General features: G+C 52.9%; 1 protein-coding gene and 1 long non-coding RNA gene across 6 annotated transcripts in view; one reads left to right on the top strand and one right to left on the bottom strand.

The window, feature by feature from the left end:
- The window catches only part of Cdh22 (cadherin 22), a 122,328-nt gene that overhangs the window by 33,661 nt on the left and 66,850 nt on the right, over nt 1-21,817 (top strand). For both annotated transcript variants that reach the window (XM_034496395.2, XM_076930231.1), the window contains exon 2: nt 19,093-19,648. In XM_034496395.2, coding sequence (XP_034352286.1) covers nt 19,403-19,648 — 246 coding nt within the window. In that variant the 5' untranslated portion in view covers nt 19,093-19,402. The remainder of the gene's footprint in view (nt 1-19,092; nt 19,649-21,817) is intronic.
- Nucleotides 1,113-4,771, bottom strand: LOC143441502 (uncharacterized). Of its 4 annotated transcripts, none has more exons than XR_013108987.1 (4): nt 4,612-4,771; nt 2,811-3,095; nt 1,723-2,556; nt 1,113-1,607 (listed from the first exon to the last, which is right to left on the bottom strand). It is a non-coding gene; the product is annotated as an uncharacterized LOC143441502 (long non-coding RNA). The 4 variants fall into 4 exon arrangements; XR_013108988.1 differs by having other exon boundaries at nt 1,113-1,836; nt 2,393-2,556; XR_013108985.1 differs by having other exon boundaries at nt 1,113-2,556.

Below are 21,817 nucleotides of genomic sequence, written 5' to 3'. Positions count from 1 at the left end.
TGACAGAACACGACACCCTTGCCTCCCTGGATACACAGTCCGCAGGGAAGACAGATGACACGCTTCTCCAGGACCGTCACAGTGCTGCTGTGCCTCAGTTTCCCCTGTGTCTCAGCAGCTTTGCTGTCTGGACTCTGGTCAGCTCTGTGTTTTAGATGTCTCTCATCCCTCTGCTTCACCCCCTCTCTGCTTCCTCTCTTATGTGGCAGTACCCTGAGCCTTCTCTGTCTCTCCTCTGTGACCTCAGCATTCCCTCAGCATTAAATGTCACCTGCAAGCAGAGGAATGCTCTGATTTATATCTCCAGTCTGGGCTTGTCCTTGGAGTTCTTTCCAGACTGTTCCTTGCACCTGCCTGTTACATGTCTCTGTAGGCACGTCTCAGGAACGTGTCAGGCATAGCCTACTTACACCTTCCCTCCCACTCCAGCCTCTGTTCCTCTGATTCCCTCCTTGTTAAATGTTGTCACTGTCCACTGTGCAGCCATGACCCAAGGGTCACCCTGAATCCTTGGTTGGAACTGAAGTAGGAGGCAAGATGACTCCAGGTGGCCCCGTGGAGGAATGTTCTGGAGGGAAAGCACGGGCTCCTGCCAAGAAGAGCTCCCAGCCTTCTGGCCTGGACCACTAGACACATATCGGGGCCATTTACCGAGGCGACTTTGAGCTTGCTAGCAATGAGGCTTAGCTGGGGCATCTAAGTGAGGTGGACATGAATCTCACAATTAAATTCAAAGAACAGGTCAGGACCAGGACCACTGAGGTTGGCAACCATTGTGGTGCTGAGGGTAACTGAGGCCATTGGCATGAATGGGCTTGCCCAGGAATGAGTGAAGAGTTTCAGTGGGAACTGAAGAGACTACGGTTGTGAAGGACAGCCAGAGGCATGATGGGAATGCTGAAGAATGCCAGCCGATCAGTAAGGTTTCAAAGACCACTGAGGACGAGGGACATGAGTACTGGGGACAATAGCTGGATTGGATAGCGTGTCAGTCATCGATGACTTCGACATGTTGAGGGCGAACACCTGGTCGCAACTGATTGAAAGAGCGAGGGATCTGAGGGGAGGAGTCTGCCGCCCCCCTCCCCCCGGCCCCCCCCCCCCCCCCGCTCTGATCTCTAGTCACGGGAAGAGATTGGTACAAAGAGATGTGTGCTTAGTTCTTATCAATTAGAATCTTCTAGGGGAATTTTCCATGCTGATATCCAGGAGTCCATTAGAGAAAGGTAAAGTCGATGCAGGGAGCTTGCCGGCAGATGGAAGGGAAAGACATTTCTTGGGCTTCTGGTCTGGTCCAAAATAAAGAGGCCTCTTGTAGTGATGGCCTACTATCCATCAGATCCCAGGGTGGCTTGGAGCATTGTGGAGGGAGATGGGACATGAGAGACCTAGCCAAAGTGACCCTGAGCCAGACTCGGTCTCAGATAACCCAGAAATGAACATATCCATACTTTCCCCATAGCTGTGACCATACCTGACTGGAAGCAGCTTCCAGAAGGATAGGTTTATCTTGGCTCACATCTGAGGAGACCTGGCTCCTGGTGGGTAAGGCTTCAGGGTGGTATGTCTGTAGGGCCAGGCACACAGGCAGCCGCTTGATCATGCCTCTGAGGATCAGGAAGCAGAGACAGGGGGATGCTTGTGTTCCTCTGACTTTTCCTTTTTCCTTTTAAATTCAGTCTGGGTCCCCAGAACAGCAGAAGTGCTGCCACACACACTGACCGGGTGCTGGATCCTTGATGAGTCCTCTCCAGCACCACCTTCACGGGTGTGTCTCCCAGGTGGTTCTAAAGCCCACTCACGTCGACAGTGAAGGCAGCCATCACATCTGTTAAGCTAGAAATCACACAGATCCATAGGCTTGATCATCAACACCTCTTACAGACCCCATAGGGCCTCACCTCTTTGAATCTCATACTGAGGGGCCAGCGAGTTGGCTCTGTGGGTAGAGGTGCTCCCAGCCAAACCTGGCAATCTGGGATTGATCCTTGGCATCCGTACAGTGGGAGGAGAGAACTGATTCTCTCAAGTTGTCTTCCAGCCTCCATATGTACACTGTGGTATGTACAGAGAGAGAGAGAGAGAGAGAGAGAGAGACAGAGAGAGAGAGAGAGAGAGAATCAATAGATAGATAGATAGATAGATAGATAGATAGATGGATAGATAGATAGATAAAATATAAAGAAGTTTAGAGAGCCTTGTCCTGGGGTCAGGAATTCATTGTGCAGTCCAGAGAGAAACCATCATCTTTAAATGTAGCCACAGGGGAAAAGAGCCAGAGTGTCTGGTGGCTTCTCAGAAGCCTCTCTGGTCAGGAAAGGGAGAGCTTTGCCACAAAACCAGGAGCAGACAGGAGGCCTGGGCAGAGACAAGGATAGGTGTTAGGTGTTACCTGTATGGTGGGGTCACATTGCCAGACAGTAAGTGAGGGACTCCTTTGTGGAGACTCACAGGGGGTCCCTCCAGGGGCTCAGAGCTGGAGGTGAATCCTCCCCACCCCCACAGGAGATGCATGCAGTGCTTCCGTTTCATCCTCAGAGTATGATCCTCTCTCTCCTGTGGAAAATAATGGTCACGGCTCACCTGCTTCCGGCACTTGACTTTCCAGAGAATTACTTTTGTGTCTACTTGAGCTTTAGAAGAAAAAACATCTTGAAGGATTTCTCCCCCCCCACACCCCCTGTTTTGTATAGAAGAGCACTGAAACTCAGAGAGGGAAAGCAGCTTCTCTTAGGTCACACAGCAAAACTGGGGACCCAGCTCAGCCCATGTGTGACTCCCCCATGGAACCCCCCCAAGCCCACCTCTACCTTCTCCAGAGCAATGAGCAAATTTTGAGGCTCCCCATGCATCTCAGGCAGACCTTACCACAGAGACTTGTGTGTGAGTTGGCTTGTCATCAACAGCAGTTTCCTAGTCCTCTGCCCTAGTCCTCAACCCTCCGCATATGGCTACCAAAGACTGTCACCCACAGCTTTAAATGCAGGAAGGAGAGGATTAAGCCTTGGAAGGAGTGCCAGGCTCGGCTCCCTCCCCTGTTGCAGCCTGAGCAGGGAGATTAGGGAAGAAGACTCCCTATCTGCCAGCTCCATCACCTGTCAGGAGAGGAAATGGAGAAACACCCCTCAGGCTTGGCACCGGCATTGTCTATCTGTGGCCCCAGATGGGACCTAACTTACAATCTAGGGGGCCACTGGGCCACACTGGATTATAACTCCAAGCATCCAACCTGTGGCCATGGCACCTGGTAGTAAGCCCCTCCCTGGGCCTGTCTGTTTAGGACACATGCAGTTCAGCAAGAAGGTTCCCAGCTCAGTGATGGAACCAAGTCCCCCAGGGTCTAGCCTTTCCTGGGCTGATACATCCTCCCCATGACTTCCCACAAGCTGTTTCTTCTACACATGATTCTCTTCCCAGGGCTCGCTATGCTGAGCTGAGTTCCTCCATAATCTTCCAGGACAGTTCAAATGTCACCTCATTCAGAAGCCCACAAGAACTTGTATGTAAGTAGGCTGGAGCTGGTGCCCGGGTTAGACTGCATTTGAAGAGATAGACTGGACCCTGACCTTACCCTGCAGAGGTATGGGGCTGACATACAATAGGAAGTTGTAAATCCAGAAGTTCCCAAAGGATATGGATGGAAAGGGGCAGTCCCTTGTGGGCAGAATCTGGGTGAGGGAACACTTAACTCAGACCAGGCCCCAGGAGAAAAGAGGGAGACCACATTCCCTTAGCACTGCATCCGTTCTTGCTTCCCCCTGGCTTGTAGGACACGTGGGACCACGGAGCCCCGGGGGAGAACTGTGGCTGCAACGTTAGACTGTATGATCTTGGGTATGACCTCTGTCCTTCATATCCACGGCTACAGGAGCAGGGACTGCCTCAGGGTGCTGGGTGAGAGTAAAGTGGTTTATCTGTAAGACGCTCAGAACCCTGGTTTCAGGACAGTGGACAGCAGCACTTTGGATGCCCTTCATTGGCAGATCCGAGCCCATTGTCCCCTCATTCTGGCCCTCTCCATCAGGAAAGTGAGAGCAGTGATAAGTTTCCAATTCTGATCTTCTGGGATGCAGTGGTGCAGGGGTGGGGGTAAAGGCAAGGGAGAGGGAGAGCAAAGATGGAGGAAGCCCCAGAACCTAACGGAGAAAACCTGAGCTGAACAAGGAAGTTTGTAGCTGGAAAACAGAGGGTCTTAAATGACCCGGCGGTGTCATCAGGGGCAGCCGGGCCTGGTCCATTATTAGGTAATCGTGCTAATAGTTAGGAAAAAATGCTCTTGTCACCAGATCACAAGAGAGTGATCTGGTCACTGAAGAAAGGTAAGCAGGAGCTGAGCTCTGTCTGCAGTGACCACCCTGACTCAAGACTGCATGCAATAACAGGTTCTGGAAAGAGACTGATTCCCTGGTGTGGCAACTCCAGCCCCAGCACCAACTGCGTCTCTAAGGCGACTTCACAGACCAACTCCTAGATGTTCTGGGGACAAGCATCTATCCACCTGTGTCAATATTGAAGAGGAAGAAGCAACATGCTTTCTGGTGCAATGGATCAGTGTTGGTGTCTGTGGCGTAGTGACAGGGAAGACTGGGTGTGTGAGACAGAAGTACTCACTGTGGCTAGTGTGGCGGTTATCACGACTTCAAGTTTCTAGAAGCTCACACTCCTGGCCTTTCCTCTCCCCGCTGAGTAGGCGGTGGCCGGGGCGAGCTGAAGCCTGGGGCTGCCAAGGCTCCAGCCTACAGCCTCCCCAAGGAGCCTGCCATGGTTACCAGCTGCCTGCAAGGAAAGGCCATAAATCCTGAGCAGGCTGGGGGAGGGGGTGAGCCACGTGGGGGGGCGGGAAGGGGGGCAGCTAAGTGGAATTGAATCTTGTTTAAGGAGGAGACCCACGCCTCCCCGGGCCTGTAATTTACTGCGAGGTTGACAAGATGAAAGCGGAATGTTCAGTAGCATAATCGCCCAGACCTCAGGGAGCTGCGGGAGATGAGCCGCGAGGCCAGTGGTGGCGGCCTGGCTTTGAGAGAGATCTGGGGCGCTGATCCCGCTGTGAGCACAGCAGGCGGCAGGCCTGGGGCTTCCTCCTCTGCGGCGGGCAGGGCCTGGCTGGCTAAGCCCCCGGCTCAGGCAGCATCCTTCCTGCTGTCATCTCTAGAGCTGAGGTCAGGTCCCGGAGTTTGTGGTAGATTTGATTCAGTGGAATGCGCCACCCGGGACGCTTGTGTCTCGCAGCTGCAGACAGTTGGCGCGGAAGCCTTAATGGGGAAATGCCCTCGCCACAGTGAGCATCGGATCCCAGGCCGTTGGTGGGGTGGGCGATCCAGTGTCTGGCTGGTTCAAAAGCCAAGCCTGGCTTGGCATAAGACGCCCCCACACCCCCAGCACCTACAGGTGCCTCCATGGAACCCGCTGTTATCAACTAGCACACAGAACTCAACCTCAGGGTCTCTGTCCAGGCAGCCGGCCATCATCTTCCATCACCGGTGCATGTGTGCGCATGCTCGGTGTTTGCGGGAGGGGGCGGATTCGAATTGAGAAACGTTTACAGATGAGGAGACTCAGTCCCAAAGAAGAGAGATGATGGTAGCCACGGAAGCTGAGTTTGTGACTGTCAGCTCTCTCATTCAGCTCTGAAGGGGAAGAGTGAGGCCTAGAGGGTTAGGGGTACCGTCCAAGCTGGGTCAGAGTAAAGGTCTGGGGGGCACAGCCCATCATCCCGTGCCTTAGTAACTAGAGCCTGAAGCCTGTCAAAAGCTGTGCCAGTTCCCAAGGCTAAAACAGTAAATTAATCGTGGTTGACTCTTGTCTGTGAGTCCAGCACTCGGGAGGCAGGGGCCACAAGACAAGAGGTTCAAAGTCATATTTTTCCTGTATTGTGAGTTTGAGACCAGCCTGGTTTACTGAGATCTCAAAACTAAACAAAGTAGGGCCCAAGAGATGGCTCAGTAAAGCGCTTGGCATACAACTCTGAGGACCTGAGTTTGTATCCCCAGCACCCACAAAAGGCTGGGCACAGTGTTGTGTGTCTGTAACCCCAGAATTGAGAAGGCAGAAACAGGACGATTTCTGGGACTTAAAGGCCAGGTTGCACAGTCAATCCACAATCTCCAGTTTTACTGAGAGACCCTGTCTCAAAAGAACTAAGTAGAAGGGGCTGGAGCAATGGCTCAGCCGTTAAGAGCACTGGCTGCTCTTGCAGAGAACCCGGGTTGAGTTCCCAGCACCCACACAACAGCTCACAGGCATCTGTAACTCCAGTTCTGTGGGAGCCAGTGTTCTCTCCTATCCTCCACAGGTACCAGGTGGTGCACAGACATGTGTGTAAGCCAAACAGCCATACCCATAAAAGGAAAGACAGAAGAAGAAAGGGACAAAGGCACCTGAGGATGAGCTTGAACACCGACCTTTGACCTCTATGTGCACTGCATACATAAACCCAGACACACAGACATGCATGCCATGTATATACTTACACATACACACACACACACACACACAGAGAGAGAGAGAGAGAGAGAGAGAGAGAGAGAGAGAGAGAGAGAGAGCCTCAAATAAATATATAAATAAAACAGCAAGCTCTTGCCCTGGTTATGGGGGTGAGGTGGAACACGTGCCCTTCCAAGCCAGACATGCGGTGGGTGCTTTGATGGCTGATTTCCTGCCCAGGGCTGCCAGTTCGGTGCCAAGAGCTGCCACGGAACCTTTCCAGAGCAGCCAGGCTGTGCAGCCAGACTTCCTCCTTCAGGTCCTGGCTTCGCTGCTTCCTGGCTAGCTGTCACCCAAGTCAAGTGACTCTGCCTCTCTGTGCCCCAGTTTCTAGAGGTGACCATCTACTCCCTAGTGGCTTGGACAGCACCGGGAGCCCAGTGGAGTGCTCGGTCCAGCAGGCAGAAAGTACAGGTTTTTACTTTCAGTTCATCCAATCAATGTTTATATCTCTAGCCTGTGGAAAGTTCTGGAAATATTCTGTGTCTTCTAATGTTGTGATCGTTATGGTCATTGTATCGGATGTTCCAGGGCTGGGTGGAGGGCTGAATTCTGAATAAGCTCTCGTTTGTTGCCGCCATGGCCCGTGATGGCTCTGAGTACCAATTACTGCCTTCTATTGTAAAGAAGCCCAGGAAAGGTAGACAGTAGTCCAAGGTCACCCAGCATGGTGGTATGAGAGTCAGGCGCCATCCCTGTCTACCTCGCCATCTTTCCAGGGAGCTTTCTCCTCCACTGCAAAGGCACAGAAGCCTTAATGTCATCTGCTTGGGTTGCAGTAAAAATTAACTACCCTGAATACGAGTCTCATCATGCAGCTTCTTAGACCGGGGAGGCTGGCAGGGAGGTGTGGAGTGAGCCCCTGGGGTATCCAAGGGCTCCCTCCATGCCTCCTGGAGGATCTCCTCCACCCGCAGCTCTCCTCTGATGCGGCTTGGTGGCACCCCACACACAAGGTCCACCGGTGGGTGATGGTTGGGATCTTGAATGGCAGAGCTGAGACAAGGGGTGGGCTTCTGTCCCCAAACCCAGCTTCCTTCTGAGTTTGGCTGCATGTTCCCTCAGGTCCCTCAGTTCTCTTCCAGTCTGGGAGATGAGTTTATCATGGGGTGAAGCTTCTTGCCAAGGAAGAGACAGGCTATTGGGACAGGGACTTCTCCGTGCCCAGGCCTGCTCTACCTGCAGCTACCTGCTCCAGCAGCTGGGGACAGTAGAAAGTACTCAGGAGGAGGTGTCAGGACCCTGATCACACGGAGGAGCTGAGACCAAGTATGTGCTTAAGGAGAGCTACCCAGAGGTAGCAGACAGGACACCAGGGGACAGACAGCCTGGGAGCGCAGCAGGGGGGGGGGGTGGGGGGGGGGGGGGAGGGGGTTAGTAAAAGGAAAAGAATAGGAAAGCCAGACAGAGGAACAAGAAGAACACAGGGAGATGGCAGACGGGAGAAGCAAGCAATTATGCAGTGGAACACTATACAGCCGTGAAAAAGATCCAGATATCAGAGCAAAGGGGAATCTTGTAGATACAGCTAGAAAGGAAAGACCCAGAAGAATGTATATAGTAGGAGCTCAGAAGCCAAACAACAAAACAGCCAAACTCGGCAGGAATGTTCGATGAAGTGGCCCCAGGCAAGCAAGTCAAGGGGATCTTCTCAAAGATATGGCAGGAGGGACTTGTTGCTGGGTCTCAGAGGATAGAGGCCAGGGTTTCTGGAGAGGGGGTGACTTTCAGAGTTTTGATCGAAGGGTAGATCCATTTTTCCATTTTGTAATTATTAGTTACAGCATGCGTTAATGATTTGTGCCGTTTTCAGCATCAAGACTGAAATCCAATTTTAACCGATTATGAAAAGTCCAGAAGGAGGGAAGGGGAAGAGGAGAGGGGAAGGGAGGTGCTGATCCACTGTGAGGAAGAAGGGGGACAGCCTCCTGGGGCTTTGCTTGGCTGGCACCTCAGCGGGTCCCTGCCTCCCATCCGGCCACGTTTGTAAAATGGAATAAATATTGACACGGCCAGGATGGTATTCAATTTGTCCTGATCACTGGGCTGCGGTGAGTTCTGACAGGGCGCGGTGTAAAACAGCAGCCGGGATGTAATTTCTACTGTCAACATGATGTACAGCGAGTCTGTGCCTGCAGCACTGCAAGCGGGCAGGGCGGGGGCGGGGCACGAGGCAGGTACAACCCGGACACCTGGGACAGAGTGAACACGCTGGCCATGGCCGGTGAACAACAGGCACCCAGGAAGTGCTTGTGCGCGCATGCCCGTGACCACGGAACATGCCCACAGAGCTCCTAGCTGGCATGGGAAGTTGGGTGTTGAGTATCTGCACTGGCTTGGTCCAAACTCAAGCGTGCCCTTCCCAGCAGCCACTGCGCCATTATCCCCCACCCCCTTGCCCATCTTTATTCACCTGTGCTTGTCATAGCCTATGGGAATTCCAAATCTACCACTAACTGCTGTGTGACCTTGGACAAGTCCTCAGCCTGTCTGGGCCACTGGTCCTCTTTTCTGGAATGGAAATCTGAAAGACAGCCATTCGGAGAGCGCGATGAGAGGGTTGGTGTGTGTCCCGCGTTTAGCTGTCACCTCTTATTATTAGCTAATTGGATGATTCCGTGCCTGGCACGAAGAAGAGGCTCTGTGAGGGTGGCCCAGCATTGTCTGCACTGACTCATGGTGCCGCTCGCCCATGACCCGCGGAGGCTGTTTCCCCAGAGGACCCGGGTCCCGGCTGCCACAGCCTCCTTCCCGGAGTGAGAGGGTAATGAGGGAGATGGTGATGACTTAGTTTATGAGGTTACATGAGGAACGGAGAAGGTGGCGCTTGTGAAGTGCAGGACGCGCCTGGCTCTTAGTAGGTGATCAATACACGTCAGCGAAAACAGAAAAATAAAACCGGGAAGCCGTCCTCCGGCTGCCTCCTCCCGCCTCCCCTCAGGTCAATCCATCATGGAGTCTGCTCCGTGGTGCTTCCTAAATATTTCAGAGCTGTCAGTTTCTCTCATCCTACCGCGGCCTCCCAGGTCTGAGCCACCACCGCTGTCTCTCCCAGACACCACCTCCGCCTTCTGAGGTTGTTCCTCAAGCCACAAGCAGGGCCACCTCTTTAAACAGAAGCTCACTCTTGTCCCTCTCCTAAAGACCCTGCCCTACCTTCTAGCTCTCCAGTCCAAATCCCAAGTCCTGTATCCCCTCTACACTGTAGCTAATTTTGTTATTGGTGGTGGTGGTGGGGGGTGTTATTGTTGTTTTGTTTTTTTAACATAGGGTCTCCTTGTAGCCCAGGTTAGCCCAAATTCACTAAGTAGCTGAGAATGGCCTTGAACTCCTGATCCTCCTGCTTCCATCTTCTACACACTAAGATTATAGGCGTACATCACCTCGTCGAACTAGGATAGTTAATTTTTATCTGGGTTTTAGTGTTAGCCTCCTGGCTATGGGTACCGAGGCTGCTGCCCCAGCCATGACATTTCAGCTCCCACCTTGAAGTGTTCTTTAGACTGTCCCTCACGGGCCTGCAGAGTTTTGCCTCGAAGTTCTTCCCAGGGGACCATTCTTGCCAGTTCTCGAACCAGCAGTGAGGCTGTGACCCTCATACATATGTGGGGTGCCTGTGATTTCTCTTTACTGGGGTTTGTTGATCCAACTGGGAATTGTAAGTCTATATCTGTCTATGAACTCAGTGCATGGGGTGAGTCCATGCATGTATACACACGGGATTATGGGCAGTGGGACACACACTGAGCTCAGTGGGCTTCTCAGTCTCTAGTGTGGGTCTGGTACATAGTAGCTGCTCAGTTAATGTTTCATGAGTCCATAAATGGCAGAGGGAAAGGAAACTGCAGCCCTGTGGTCTGTGGAAAGAGGAGGAGGAGAAGCCGACACCTCTGTCTTTCCCATCCTCCTCTCCCTGGACCAGGTAGCCATGTGGCTACACTCTCTTTCTTACACCCTCATATGCCCAGAGCCCTGCAATAAAATGGGAATGAGGGGCAGAGGGCAGCAGCTGCGGTACCCACAGCCAGGAGGCTGACACTAAACACCAGGTAAAGCCAGCTCTTGAGCCCTCTCAAGGCTCAGGTCTCCCAGGTCTGAAAAACACAGACTCTGCAGACTGTGATCTCCCTATGCCAGGATGAGACAGAAGGACTGAATCAGGGAGAGAGCCACTGGGCAAGACAGAAGGGTATGCCTACCACTACCAACAGGAGCAAAGGCCCTGAGGCACGAATGCCCTAAACAGCAATGTCGGGTTAGCTGGCATTGATCAGTGCACCCTACTGCAGTGACAGAACACTTCAGCAAGTCAGCTTTCAGGAGCCAAGGTTCATTTGTACGGGGAGTCTCGAAGACTTCCCTCTGTGCGTGGTAGGCTGGTTTTGTCCACCATAGCCGGGAACAAGTAGTGAACCAAAGTTGTTCACTGTCCAGTAGCTAGGAAGCAGAGTGAGAGATGGAGGGGGGAGGCTGAGGAAAGTGTGTCTGTCAAAGGCCTGCCCTGTGACTCACTTTCTCCCCCACTGCCCATTGAAATAGAGTTTAGCAATGGTTGACTACTAATGAGACCAGAGTCTTCATAATCCAATCATTCCCAAGGCCCAACCTCTGGATACCTTGTCACTGAGGTTGGAGCCTTCTACACATGAGCGCCTAGCAGGAATTTCAGATCCCAAGCATAGCAAAGCATATCTGCCCCTGGAGTTGGGTCCAGGATATCAGGCAGAGATAGTGTAGGTTCAGGTCCTGAGGGGATGCCACATGAGCTTTGGATCCAATAGATTGGAGTGCAAATCTAGGCTCCAGAGTAAGCCAGGGTGTGACCTGGGCAAGCCACATAACCTTTCTGTGCCTCAGTTTCCTTACCTGAAAAAACAGCGCTCCCTGGTCTCCTCCAAAGGCTGGAAGCGAGCAAACCAAGCCTGTGACCTACATGGGAACAGATGAACACAGCCTGACTCTGCAGAAAGAGACCAGAGAGGTTTTGGATTTGTTGATGGTACCGCACAGCATGCTCAGCATATATGAGATGACTGAGACCCTGGGCAGCCTTTGCATGGGTGGATTGAGTCAGCAGGGGAAGGATGACTCTCTGATCCTCCTTCCTTGTCTCCAATCTTTCCTCACTGGGTACATCTGGTTCCCAAGCCGAGAAGTCCTGGAAGACCCTGGACCCACGCCAACACCAATGCTGTGGGTGTGACCCCACTCTGGCAACACATGTATTCCTCACTGCCCAAGCTCACGTTCCATGTGTGGCAATTTGCTCATACATTGACTGTTTACAGTCCCACAATGCCTTCTCCTTGGGATCTTGAAAGGGAAATCTTCACAGGGTGGCTGGCCCCGCACTGTCTTTACCTTACTGCTCCTGCCTGGGACACTGGGATCCGTTTTCCCCAAGGGTGAGAACAAGCTGGTAAAAATAACATCCCCCAGGAAGCAGGCTGCAGCTAGACACAGTGTGCTCCAGGTCCAGGATCCAGCAGGCATTGTGCCTTTGGGACTTGGATAGGGCAGGTAGGTGCCAGCCTGCTAGGCAAAGCGCCCACTGGCAGCCCTGGGAGCCTGGAGGGCACAGAGAGAGGACACACGTAAGCCCGTAGTATCAAGTCAAAGGAGCAAGGGGATGGATGGATGGATGGATGGATGGATGAATGGATGGATGGACATCCCTACCTGCATCTCCCTGCCCCAGGCACCAGCCCCTCCCAATGACCCCAGCAGCTGTCTTCCTCTGTGCCAATCAAACTGAATCTCCTCCACTCTCCTTGGCACAGGATCCCAGCATCGGTCACATGTGGGTCTGGCTAGCAATTGTTCGCAAAATGTATGAGCAAATTAATGAATGAGTGTGTGAGCAGCCTCTCCAAGACCCTTTCCAGCCAGGATACTTGGTATGTAATGGGAGTCCAAGGAAACCAACAAGTGACCAGAGGCGGAGATTTGCTGGTCTTCCAACATTACTGCGTAACAGCAGCTCTGTCTCCAGCAGCAACCTCCACATCTGACCTTGTCCTCGGAAGGCCAGCACAGCCACCCACAGTTCCAGATAAGAAAAAAGGAGGCTCAGAGAAACAGTGGGTTACCCAGGCACCTCACAGTCCTGCAACAACTAGGAGTCAGGCCTCAGCCTGGCCATGTAGCCTCAGTGGTGCTAAGGGTTCAAATCTACCCCTTTGTCTGGGGCTGGGAGAGATGACCTGGAGTCTGGAAGAGCAAGCTGGTATGACTAGTCCTCAGCTGCACTATGAAGTCTCTCCGCTTTGTCTTGAATGGAAGTCACCATGCCCAGCCCACTTCTGGCTCCCGGCAGAGTGATCAGCAGGGAGACAAATGTTAAACAGGCAGGAAAAGCCCTTGTGTGTCCCCAGGGAGACAGCCAGATGACAAAGGAGAGCTGGCACCCTTGTCTTGGCAGTGGTGGTGCCAGGGTACTGAGAAATCCAGACAGAACGTGCTGTCCACTGCTGCAGAGTACAGAAGGACAAACAGCATGGGTGGCAGTGACTATGCCCTGAGCACAGGCAGAACTGAGGACACCCAAGGCAGGACTCCTCTGTGATGGGGAAGGTCACCTTCTCCCAGGCAGTCCGAGCTCTGTCTGGAGCAAGCCTCTCCTGAGTCCCTCCCAGGCCTCAGTATGTGCTTCACTCTGGAAATAGGGATGGTCTCTGCTGCTTAAAACCTTGTCCTCATAGCTGACGGCAAGCCCAAGATAGACCATCAGCTAGACTGGTCTAAGAGAATTCTGGGAAAGAGAATGAGAATCTACAGAATCCAAGACCGGAGCATGTTGATTCTGTGGTTCCAAGAGATCAGTAGAGACAAATGTCTCCATCTTTTCTCAGTTAAGCTTTCCAGCTTGGAATAGCTCTCCTTATCATCCCCAAATGGCTGCTGTTGCTCCGGTCATTTCCTATGTATGCACGCAGAAAAGAAAAACTGTCTCCTAAAGCATCCCCTTTACTAGAAGTAGAAATATTTTCCAAGCTGCTTCCCAGAAGATAGCCCTTTATAGTTTATTTGACCAGAATTGTGTTATAGGACACTTCGTAAACCAATTACTGATGGGGAGAAGGAAAGGGGCTCTTACTGGTGGTTACACTAGTCACTGCTCACAGCGGAGAGATTAAGGTCCCAGTAAGAGTTGGAAGCTGAAATGGAGTAGAGACAAGAAAGGGTGGGGGTGGAGCCAGCTCTTCCCAGCCAGCTGTAGCTTGTGACTCCTTAGCATCCTTTTGAGGCACCACAAACCCCAGCCGGACAACCCCATTGTCCATTGCAACAGCTCTGCTCCCTCTGTGACTTTCTCCCTCCTCTCTCCTATCCATGCTTGAACCCTCTGCTCCTGTGGCCGAGCCTTTTGCTTCTTTTAAATGCTCTCTGCTACTCATCTCGGGCATGTGTGCATCTAGTCAGCACTTGGTACATATTAAGAGGTAAATGGGAAGTGGCACCTTTCCCCACTGCAGGGAAAATGATGTGCAAGAGCTCTCGCACCAGATGGGGACTTCATGGGGGAATGAGTGTATCTTTATTGTCACAATCATTCCAGGAATCTTGAGCTCCCTGTCTGGCTTGTCTGGTGTTCAGAGGGTTTGGGGAAGGATGGATAGATGGATGATTAATGTACTGATGGGTGGGAGGATGGATGGATGAGATGGTGACTGCGTAGATAGATTGGATGGATGAGTAGACAGATGGATTAAGTGGGATAAATAAACGGAGTGGATGGTTGGATGGATGGGTAAGTAGATGGATAAGTGAAATATTGCATAGATGGATGAGTGGGTGGTTAGATAGATGAATAGGTAGATGAGTGAATGAATGAATGAATGAATGAATGAATGAATGGATGGCTAGATGAAAGGTTGGATGAATGTGTGGATGGATGATGGATGGATGGATTATGTTTGTAGACATGCATGTGTGGATGGATGGATAAATGGATGGGTGGATGGATGGATGGATGGATGGATGGATGGATGATGGATGGACATTTCCTTTAGACAGTGATTTCTCCATGGCATCCCAGAGGCAGACTACTGCCCTCTCCAGTGTCCTTTGCTGGTCCCTCCTCTCAAGCTTTGCTGTCTACTCCTGGCCTTCCTATCCATCTCACCTGAATTCCTTGTCCAGATCTCAAGCTTACCCTCAGCTGGAACCCAGCCCTGAGCACCTGACGCTGGGTGGCACGGCACTGCCTTCCACAGGCTTCCAGTGTTCAAAGCAACATTCTGACACATCGCATCCAAATGTGATCACCTCTCCCCGCAATGTCTTCAGCACCACAAGAAGAGACCTCCTGTGCCATGGTCAGGCCGCTTGCACCACCTTTCAGTTGACTCTTCCCACTGTCAAGTGGGACTTCTCAGAACCAGCGTAGACCCCCCTGGCTGTCATAACTCTGCACATGTGTATGCACATGTGTGTGTATGTGTGTGTGTGTGTGTGTGTGTGTGTTCACTATACTCCTATGTTCAAACCTACCCAGGGTCTCTTTCTCACAGTAAGCATTTGCGAGATCCTACAGTTCTGACACCCTCACCTCCACACTCTTAGCCCCACCGCTGCCCACATCACCACACCAGGCTCCCTGAGGTCCTCTCACTTTCCTTAGGCTTGGATCCCAGGGCGTTTTCTCTTGCCTGTATGTTCGTTTTAGTGGATGGCATCTCCTCTCTATATGGACAGATGTCTTTTCAAATAATATCTTCATGGCAAGGCCTTTCCTAGCCACTCTGTACAAGTTATCATTTAAAATGCTTGCTAAGTTGAAGCTGACAGATACGCAAATATATAGATGGTAGAGAATACATAGATACTCCCCCCACCCCCACCCCCACCTCCACCCCCGTTACTGTGCTCTGTTTTCTCCAGAGCACCTGACCATTATCTAATATAATTTCCTGTTACTGTAACAGAATATTGGAGACTGAATAAGTTACAAATAAAAAGGTAGCCACCCACGGTGGCCTATGCCTTTGATCCCAGCACTCAAGAGGCAGAAACAGCAGGATCTGTTAGTTTGATGCCCTCCTGGTCTACACCGTGAGTTCCTGGCTAGCCAGAGCTACATAGAGAGACCCTGTCTCAAAACAAACAAATTAAAAACTCCCAGCAGTTTGTTTGTCTCCATGATCCTCGAGGTTGGGAAGTCCAAGGGTACGTGGAAGGTGTCAAGAGGACCCCAAGGGAAAAGGGGAGACAAGAAGAGAGGCTTTGGGGATCCCCATCTCTAGGGATCTACACTCGTTCTTCAGGATAGCCCGGCTACTCCTTTAAGGCCCCACATCCCAACATCCCTAACAGCCACTCGAAACCAAAGCCAAACCGTGTCAGACGTGTCCATTGTTCACGTCTGTCTCCTCGTCACAAAGCAAGGTGTCTGGTTTTTTCTGCTGACCCCAGATCGGTGAGTAGCAGAACCCCATAACCGCTGAGACATAGGCAGCTGCCAAGTGTGAAATGGTGTACACGCACGTGTACCCTGCGGACAGGTGTCCCGTGACAGGCTAGGCTGAAGAGCAGGTAAGGCAAGGCCAGCATCGGTTGAGCCTGGCCTAGACTGTTTTTTTAATCCCACTTGGGATTAAATAGCTCGGAGCAGGAAGTTCAGCCCTATGACCCCGGGGAAGGCTGCCAGCATGCCTGGAGGCTCACACAGAGTCAAGGAGAGCTGGATGGAGCCTCAGGGCTTCAGTGCTGGTCAGACAGAATGCCAGGGCAGGGTCCTGTGGTGGGTGCCCTCAGGCAAAGCTGAACCGGGAGCAGAGGGAGGAGCCCCTGGTGCTGCTGCTGCACTGGTTGGCTGGCTGGGGTGCAAGGAGCTGGCAGGCAGCCAGGCAACCTGGCCAGCTGCCAGAGGGAAGGCCTGAAGGCTGAGGTACAAAGGCCCAGACCAGGGGAAGGGAAGGCAGGGTCTCTGGGGTGAGTGTGTGAAAGATCAGCCTCATCCTGGCAGGTTTTCCCAGTGGGGGCCTCATCTCCCATTCCCCTTGTATGGAGGAGAATCTAAGAGCTGGGTTCAAGCTTTGCTCTGGCCCGCGTAGTCTATCCAACTTTCAGAGAGTGCTTTGGAACTCAACTTAACCCCCTCTCTGAAGCGGGGGTTTGAGTGCAGACCTTAGCCAACTTCCACCAAGTGCTCACCCGTAGCCATCTCCAGTTCCTCAGACACAGACCTGCCTGGACTTCAACTGAACCTCAGCCTCAGGACCTTTGCATGTACTGCCGCTCTGTGTCTGGCTTCACCTCATCAACTCTCCCTTCCCATAATCCCCCACTTCCTTCAGCCTTTCTGCCACATCTTTGCCTCTTTTCCATTCCTCCTCTTAATACTTGAAATATCTGAAACAAACCCACCCACCCCTTTACACTCTGTTCCCTGCCCCACATACCTGAAAGTCAATTCCCCAAGGCCTGAACTCCGTGGTTGTGTTGCCAGGGCCCAGCTTGGGTACTGGTGTCCGGGAATTGCTGAAATACTTATGGGAAGAGTAAAGAATGCCGGAAACTTTGTACCTCTCTCTCCTAATAACAGGTCCCATCCTGCTGCCTCACAGAGGTTAAAGGTATACTGAATGAATGAGGAAATGAATGAATGAATGAATGAATGAATGAAGAGATCCTTTTCTGTCTCCTAGATTGCATTGGACAGTACTGTTTGATAAATGAACAAGTGATTGAATCACTGGGTGCTCCCTCCCCCCTTATATGAGGCATTATAAACAAAGAAATAAAAGAAAGAGGAGGCGGGACCAATGGCAGTCTGATGGCTGCAAACACTGGGGGAGCTTCCCTTGGACCCCACCTCCCCAGTCCTGGGCACCACACATCCCTGCCCCCTCCCCCCACATTGCTGCAGGGCCATGCAGCCCTGCAACTGTCTGCTGGAGCCAGGGGAACAGTTCCTAAGGCAGGCGAGGCTCATGCAGGGAGCTAGCTCAGAAGCGCCAGGAAATGAAAGCTGTGGAGGGCACCCCCTCCTCACCCATAACTCCAGCCTCATTATGACCAGGCAGGCCCTCTTGCAAGGAATCAGAGCCAGGTTCCCCAAGGCAATAGTGCGGCAGAGACACCAGGGACACCTGGGTGGAAGAAGTCGTACACAGGGCACAGAATGGGTGGGTGGGGGGACCTTTAGAGGGACCCGCTTCCCAGCTGGGCCATAATTTCAGGCTCGGTTGGATCTGGGCAGGGCCTAGAGGAGCAGAGGGTACAGCTTGTCACAGCCTGTCCCCTGTGTTCCTATGCACTGTGGCTCCTCACTGCCGGCCATCACCTTTAACCCTTCCATGCATCCTAGAGACCTGAGAACTCAGAACCTGGAGAGTCACATCTGTCACCAGCCCCAGCCCAGAACCTGGAGAGTCACATTTGTCACCAGCCCCAGCCTCCGGGGTTGCTGTGCACATGATGGCATGAGCGCCCCCCCCCCTTCAGTACTGTTCAAAGGAAGAGGCCCACATTTCCCACCCCAACCCTTCAGAGTACTTCCTTGTCCTCAGGAGGCTCCACCCCCTCTGCCCAGCTTCACCCTCTACACTGTTACTGTATCCCTCCTAAGCCAGCCTGCACTCAGATCATCACCCTTCCCAGCTGCTCAGGTACCTCTTCCTCCAGGAAGCCGCCCTGATTCCTCTCCCTTCCAAACATCCGCACCCTCAGTCTTCAATCTGTCCTCTCAACACTGGTCACATGGCCCCTCATGTCGTGGGATGGTCTTGCCTCTTGTGACACTAAACCATGGGTTTGTTCTACCTTGGTTTTCAGCGGCTAGGCTGAGCCTGCCTCAGCGCTGAGGCCAATAGAAAGACGTTCTTGAACGAAGCTAGATTGAGCATAGGGTAGTGAACCCTACCTCTGCTCTTCTGTCAGTTCCTGAAATTCCTGGTGAAAGCGTGGCTCTCCCACAGACACCCACATCAGGCCATTATTTCTCATTATGGCTCCAGTAGGCGTGAGTGCCTCAGAGCCTTCCTTGCTGAGAGCAGATTCTGAGGGAAGGGAAGATGGATAAATCTATGGCCAGCCGGCGTTGGGTGGGGAGAGGGGATTGGAAGGCTGAGTGGGGGAAGTAAAGACACCAGGCTCAGATGTGACTCTATCCAGAGCCACTTGGGTACTCCAAGCAAGGCCCTCTGGGGCCCCAGAGATCTCTCCCTACACAGCTTATGAAGTTGGCAGCTACCAGCAGGCTTCCCCTGGGTCTCCTGCTGCTAAGCAGAGCTGAGGAACATTCCCAAGCTGTACGCAGGAGGAGGCCTGCGGCTTCTGCCTCCGGGACCCTTCTAGAAGCTGCCTCTGTGGGGACTCCAGAGGATCCCACTGTGCCGGAGAAGCCAGGCAGGCAGCCACCAAATCTGCTTTGGGGGCCTGCGGGCTGGAGCAGCTATTGGAAGAGTTGTGGGGAGCAGGGGTCTTAGGAGGTGAAGGAAGCATCTGGAGCTTGAGGAGAGTGAGCTATCAAATGTCCCCTATTGTGTCTGTTCCTGCAAAGGACAGGCACACAGTAGGTGTTTAATTAGTTACTGCAAGGTTAATGACAGTCGCAGCCTGCCCTCAGACAGAAACTCATCCCATGTTTTCTCTTCCATCCCACAGGTTCCCCATGGATCTGGATGACCCCTAGTCCCAGAAGGACTTCAAGATCCTTTTGCCCACACTGACCACATCGTCTGGGAGCAGGGACCATGGCACAAGCCTTACTCAGGAGCAGCTGCCGAGCTGCCTGGTGACTGGACCTGGGGCTCCAGCGAGGGGGGCGCGGGCCAGGACAGGGTGTCCATGCCCGGGTGTGGCCGCGCCCCCTCCCAGTCCAGCCCAGCATCCCCGAGGCTGAAGTCACCATGTGACGCAGCATCGCTGCGGTGCCTCTGGTCCATGCTCCGGGGCTTGGCCCGCGCCGCCAAGCATGAGGCCACGGCCGGAAGGGGCGCTCCGGGCCGGGGCTACGCTGTCGCCTGTGCTGCTGCTTCTGCTACTGCTACCGCTGCTGGGGCACCTGTGGGCCGCAAGCACACCTGCCCCGTCCTCTTTGTCACCTGGGACTCAGCAGGACACCCAGATGGGTGCAGGCCGAGTGAAGCGCGGTTGGGTGTGGAACCAGTTCTTCGTGGTGGAAGAGTACACGGGGACAGAACCCCTGTACGTGGGCAAGGTAAAGTGGGGCCCACTGTCCAGCCCCGACTCTGGGGACACCCACTGATAGTCCCTGTCCCTGCTCCCTTCCAGCTATCTCCTGGCCCGTGCTCTCTCCACAGCCCCTGCCTTTCCACTCTCTATGCAATGGGGGAGCCCAACTCTTGCCTGGGTACTGTAGGGACAGTCAACAAATTCACAGATTGGATCATGTCCCCTCTGTCCCCTTGCCACTTTCCTGGACCTCGATAACTTACCTGGGGTCATGCCTGAGTTTGAGCCTGCTCTCTACAGAGCTGAGGTCTTCTGTAGCTGTGCCCCCTGACACACGGTCACTCTCATTCTGAGCTGCATGGCTAGCCTGGTCTTACTGCTTTCTGAAAGGCCATCACGGGCCCCAGGCATCTTTTGTTGTCCCTCTTATCCAGCTGCCTAAGCTGTCTCCTCTCCTCCCTGCTCCTTCCTCTCATACTAGGTGCCTGACACTCATTACACAGTCTCAACTCAAATGCTGCTTCCTCAGAGAAGCCCTCCCTGACTACACCAGGTTAAGACACACACGCGCGCGCGCGCACACACTCACACACACACACACACACACACACACACACACACGCCTGTGCACTCACCCCTGAGGTCCCTGTACCTGTCCTTCAGATGCATCAATTACACATGTGTTTGTTTGATTATTCAATTGACTCATGTCTCTTTCATCAAAGCATGTGTGCTCACCATTAAATCCCCAGTGCCTTGTACCAATAAGGCTCACACACTGTTCTGTGAATAAGTGAGTGGATAAATGAGGGAATGAATGAATGGAGGAAGGAGGTATGGAAGGAGGGAAAGAAGGAAGGAAGAAAGGAAGGAAGGAAGGAAAGACGGGAGGGAGGGAGGGCGGAAGAAGCCTTTCCAAACTCTGAGCAAATTCTGGTTAACCTGGCTGGAGCCCAGGGATCTACAGCTTTAAGGAAGTGAGCTCAGGCTGGTGTGCGCCCATTCAATTCCTGCTCCTCATGAAGCCTGAGTGTGCTGCTGGGGAGACAGAAGTAGGATCAACTCCTGCTGTCTGGGGCTTCCAAGGAATCACAGACACCCCATGTGTAAAACTTCTCACAAATCAGCCTGGGAGCCCAGTAAGCACCAATTAAATGGGACTGCTGGCTGCCTTCATGGCGGAGAAAAGCCCTGAGCTGGGGTTTAGCATGAACGTAGTAGCCCATCAAGGGGATGGAAGGAGGCTGCAGTCTATGCAGACTCAGAAGCCCGGAGAGCCTGACTTCTCTGGAGATTTGCCGGTGGTGGAGATGGTGAAGCGGAAGTGGCTGCAAGCTGAGGGTGGTTCTCTGGGTTTTGCTCAGGCAGATGGCGGCTTGCCGGCACGTTTTGGTTGGTGGTAGGAAATCCAACTCGAGAGCTTATTTTGCTACCTGAGCCTGAAAATGGACTGATGCAGATCTGAAGGTCAGAGCCCAGCCCCTGACCATGGTAGAAAAGCCTGCATGTGACCGGGTGCAGGAAACACTGCCTTCCAGACACAGGTCTGCCCGCTGCTCGGCCAACACTGTCCACCCATCTGCTGAAGTAGGTCCTGACTGAGCAAAGCCAGGATCCCACAGATAGAGCTGGGGAAAGCACAGGCCTTGCTTAGGATGGTCCAACATTTCAGTGGCAGAGCAGGGACTGCCAGCTCCCAGTCAGGCTGACAGGACTGTGCGAAGAAGAGAGAAAAACACTTGTCGTCTGGTAGCTACAGATGCAGGCTCTAGAAGGCTGACCTGACCAACCTGCTCCCCACATAGCCCTGAACCTGGATCTTTTTTTTTAAATCTGAGTGTTTGGCTTGTATGTGTACACATGCACTCCCTGTGTTCCTGCTATTCAAAAGAGGGCGTCAGATCCCCAGAACTGGAATTCTGGATGGTTATGAGCCACCACGTGATGCTGGGAATTGAACCTTGGTCCTCTACAAGAACAGCCAGTGCTCCTAACCCCTGGGCCACTTCTCCAGCCCTGAACCCATACCTTTATACACAACCAGACCTCTTTCGTCATCTGTAAACAGGGGATCTGAGATCTCATGTGCCCAGCTTCTTGAGGATTAAGAAAGAGAACGCAGCTTACAAAACACTCGGCCTGTGGCTTGCCTTGGGTACTCCCCAAATGCTTTATATTATTCCCATGTAAAGCA

This window comes from Arvicanthis niloticus, chromosome 2 (assembly GCF_011762505.2).
Source record: "Arvicanthis niloticus isolate mArvNil1 chromosome 2, mArvNil1.pat.X, whole genome shotgun sequence".
Classification (NCBI taxonomy): Eukaryota; Metazoa; Chordata; class Mammalia; order Rodentia; family Muridae; genus Arvicanthis; species Arvicanthis niloticus.
This window is presented reverse-complemented; position numbering and strand designations above follow the sequence as displayed.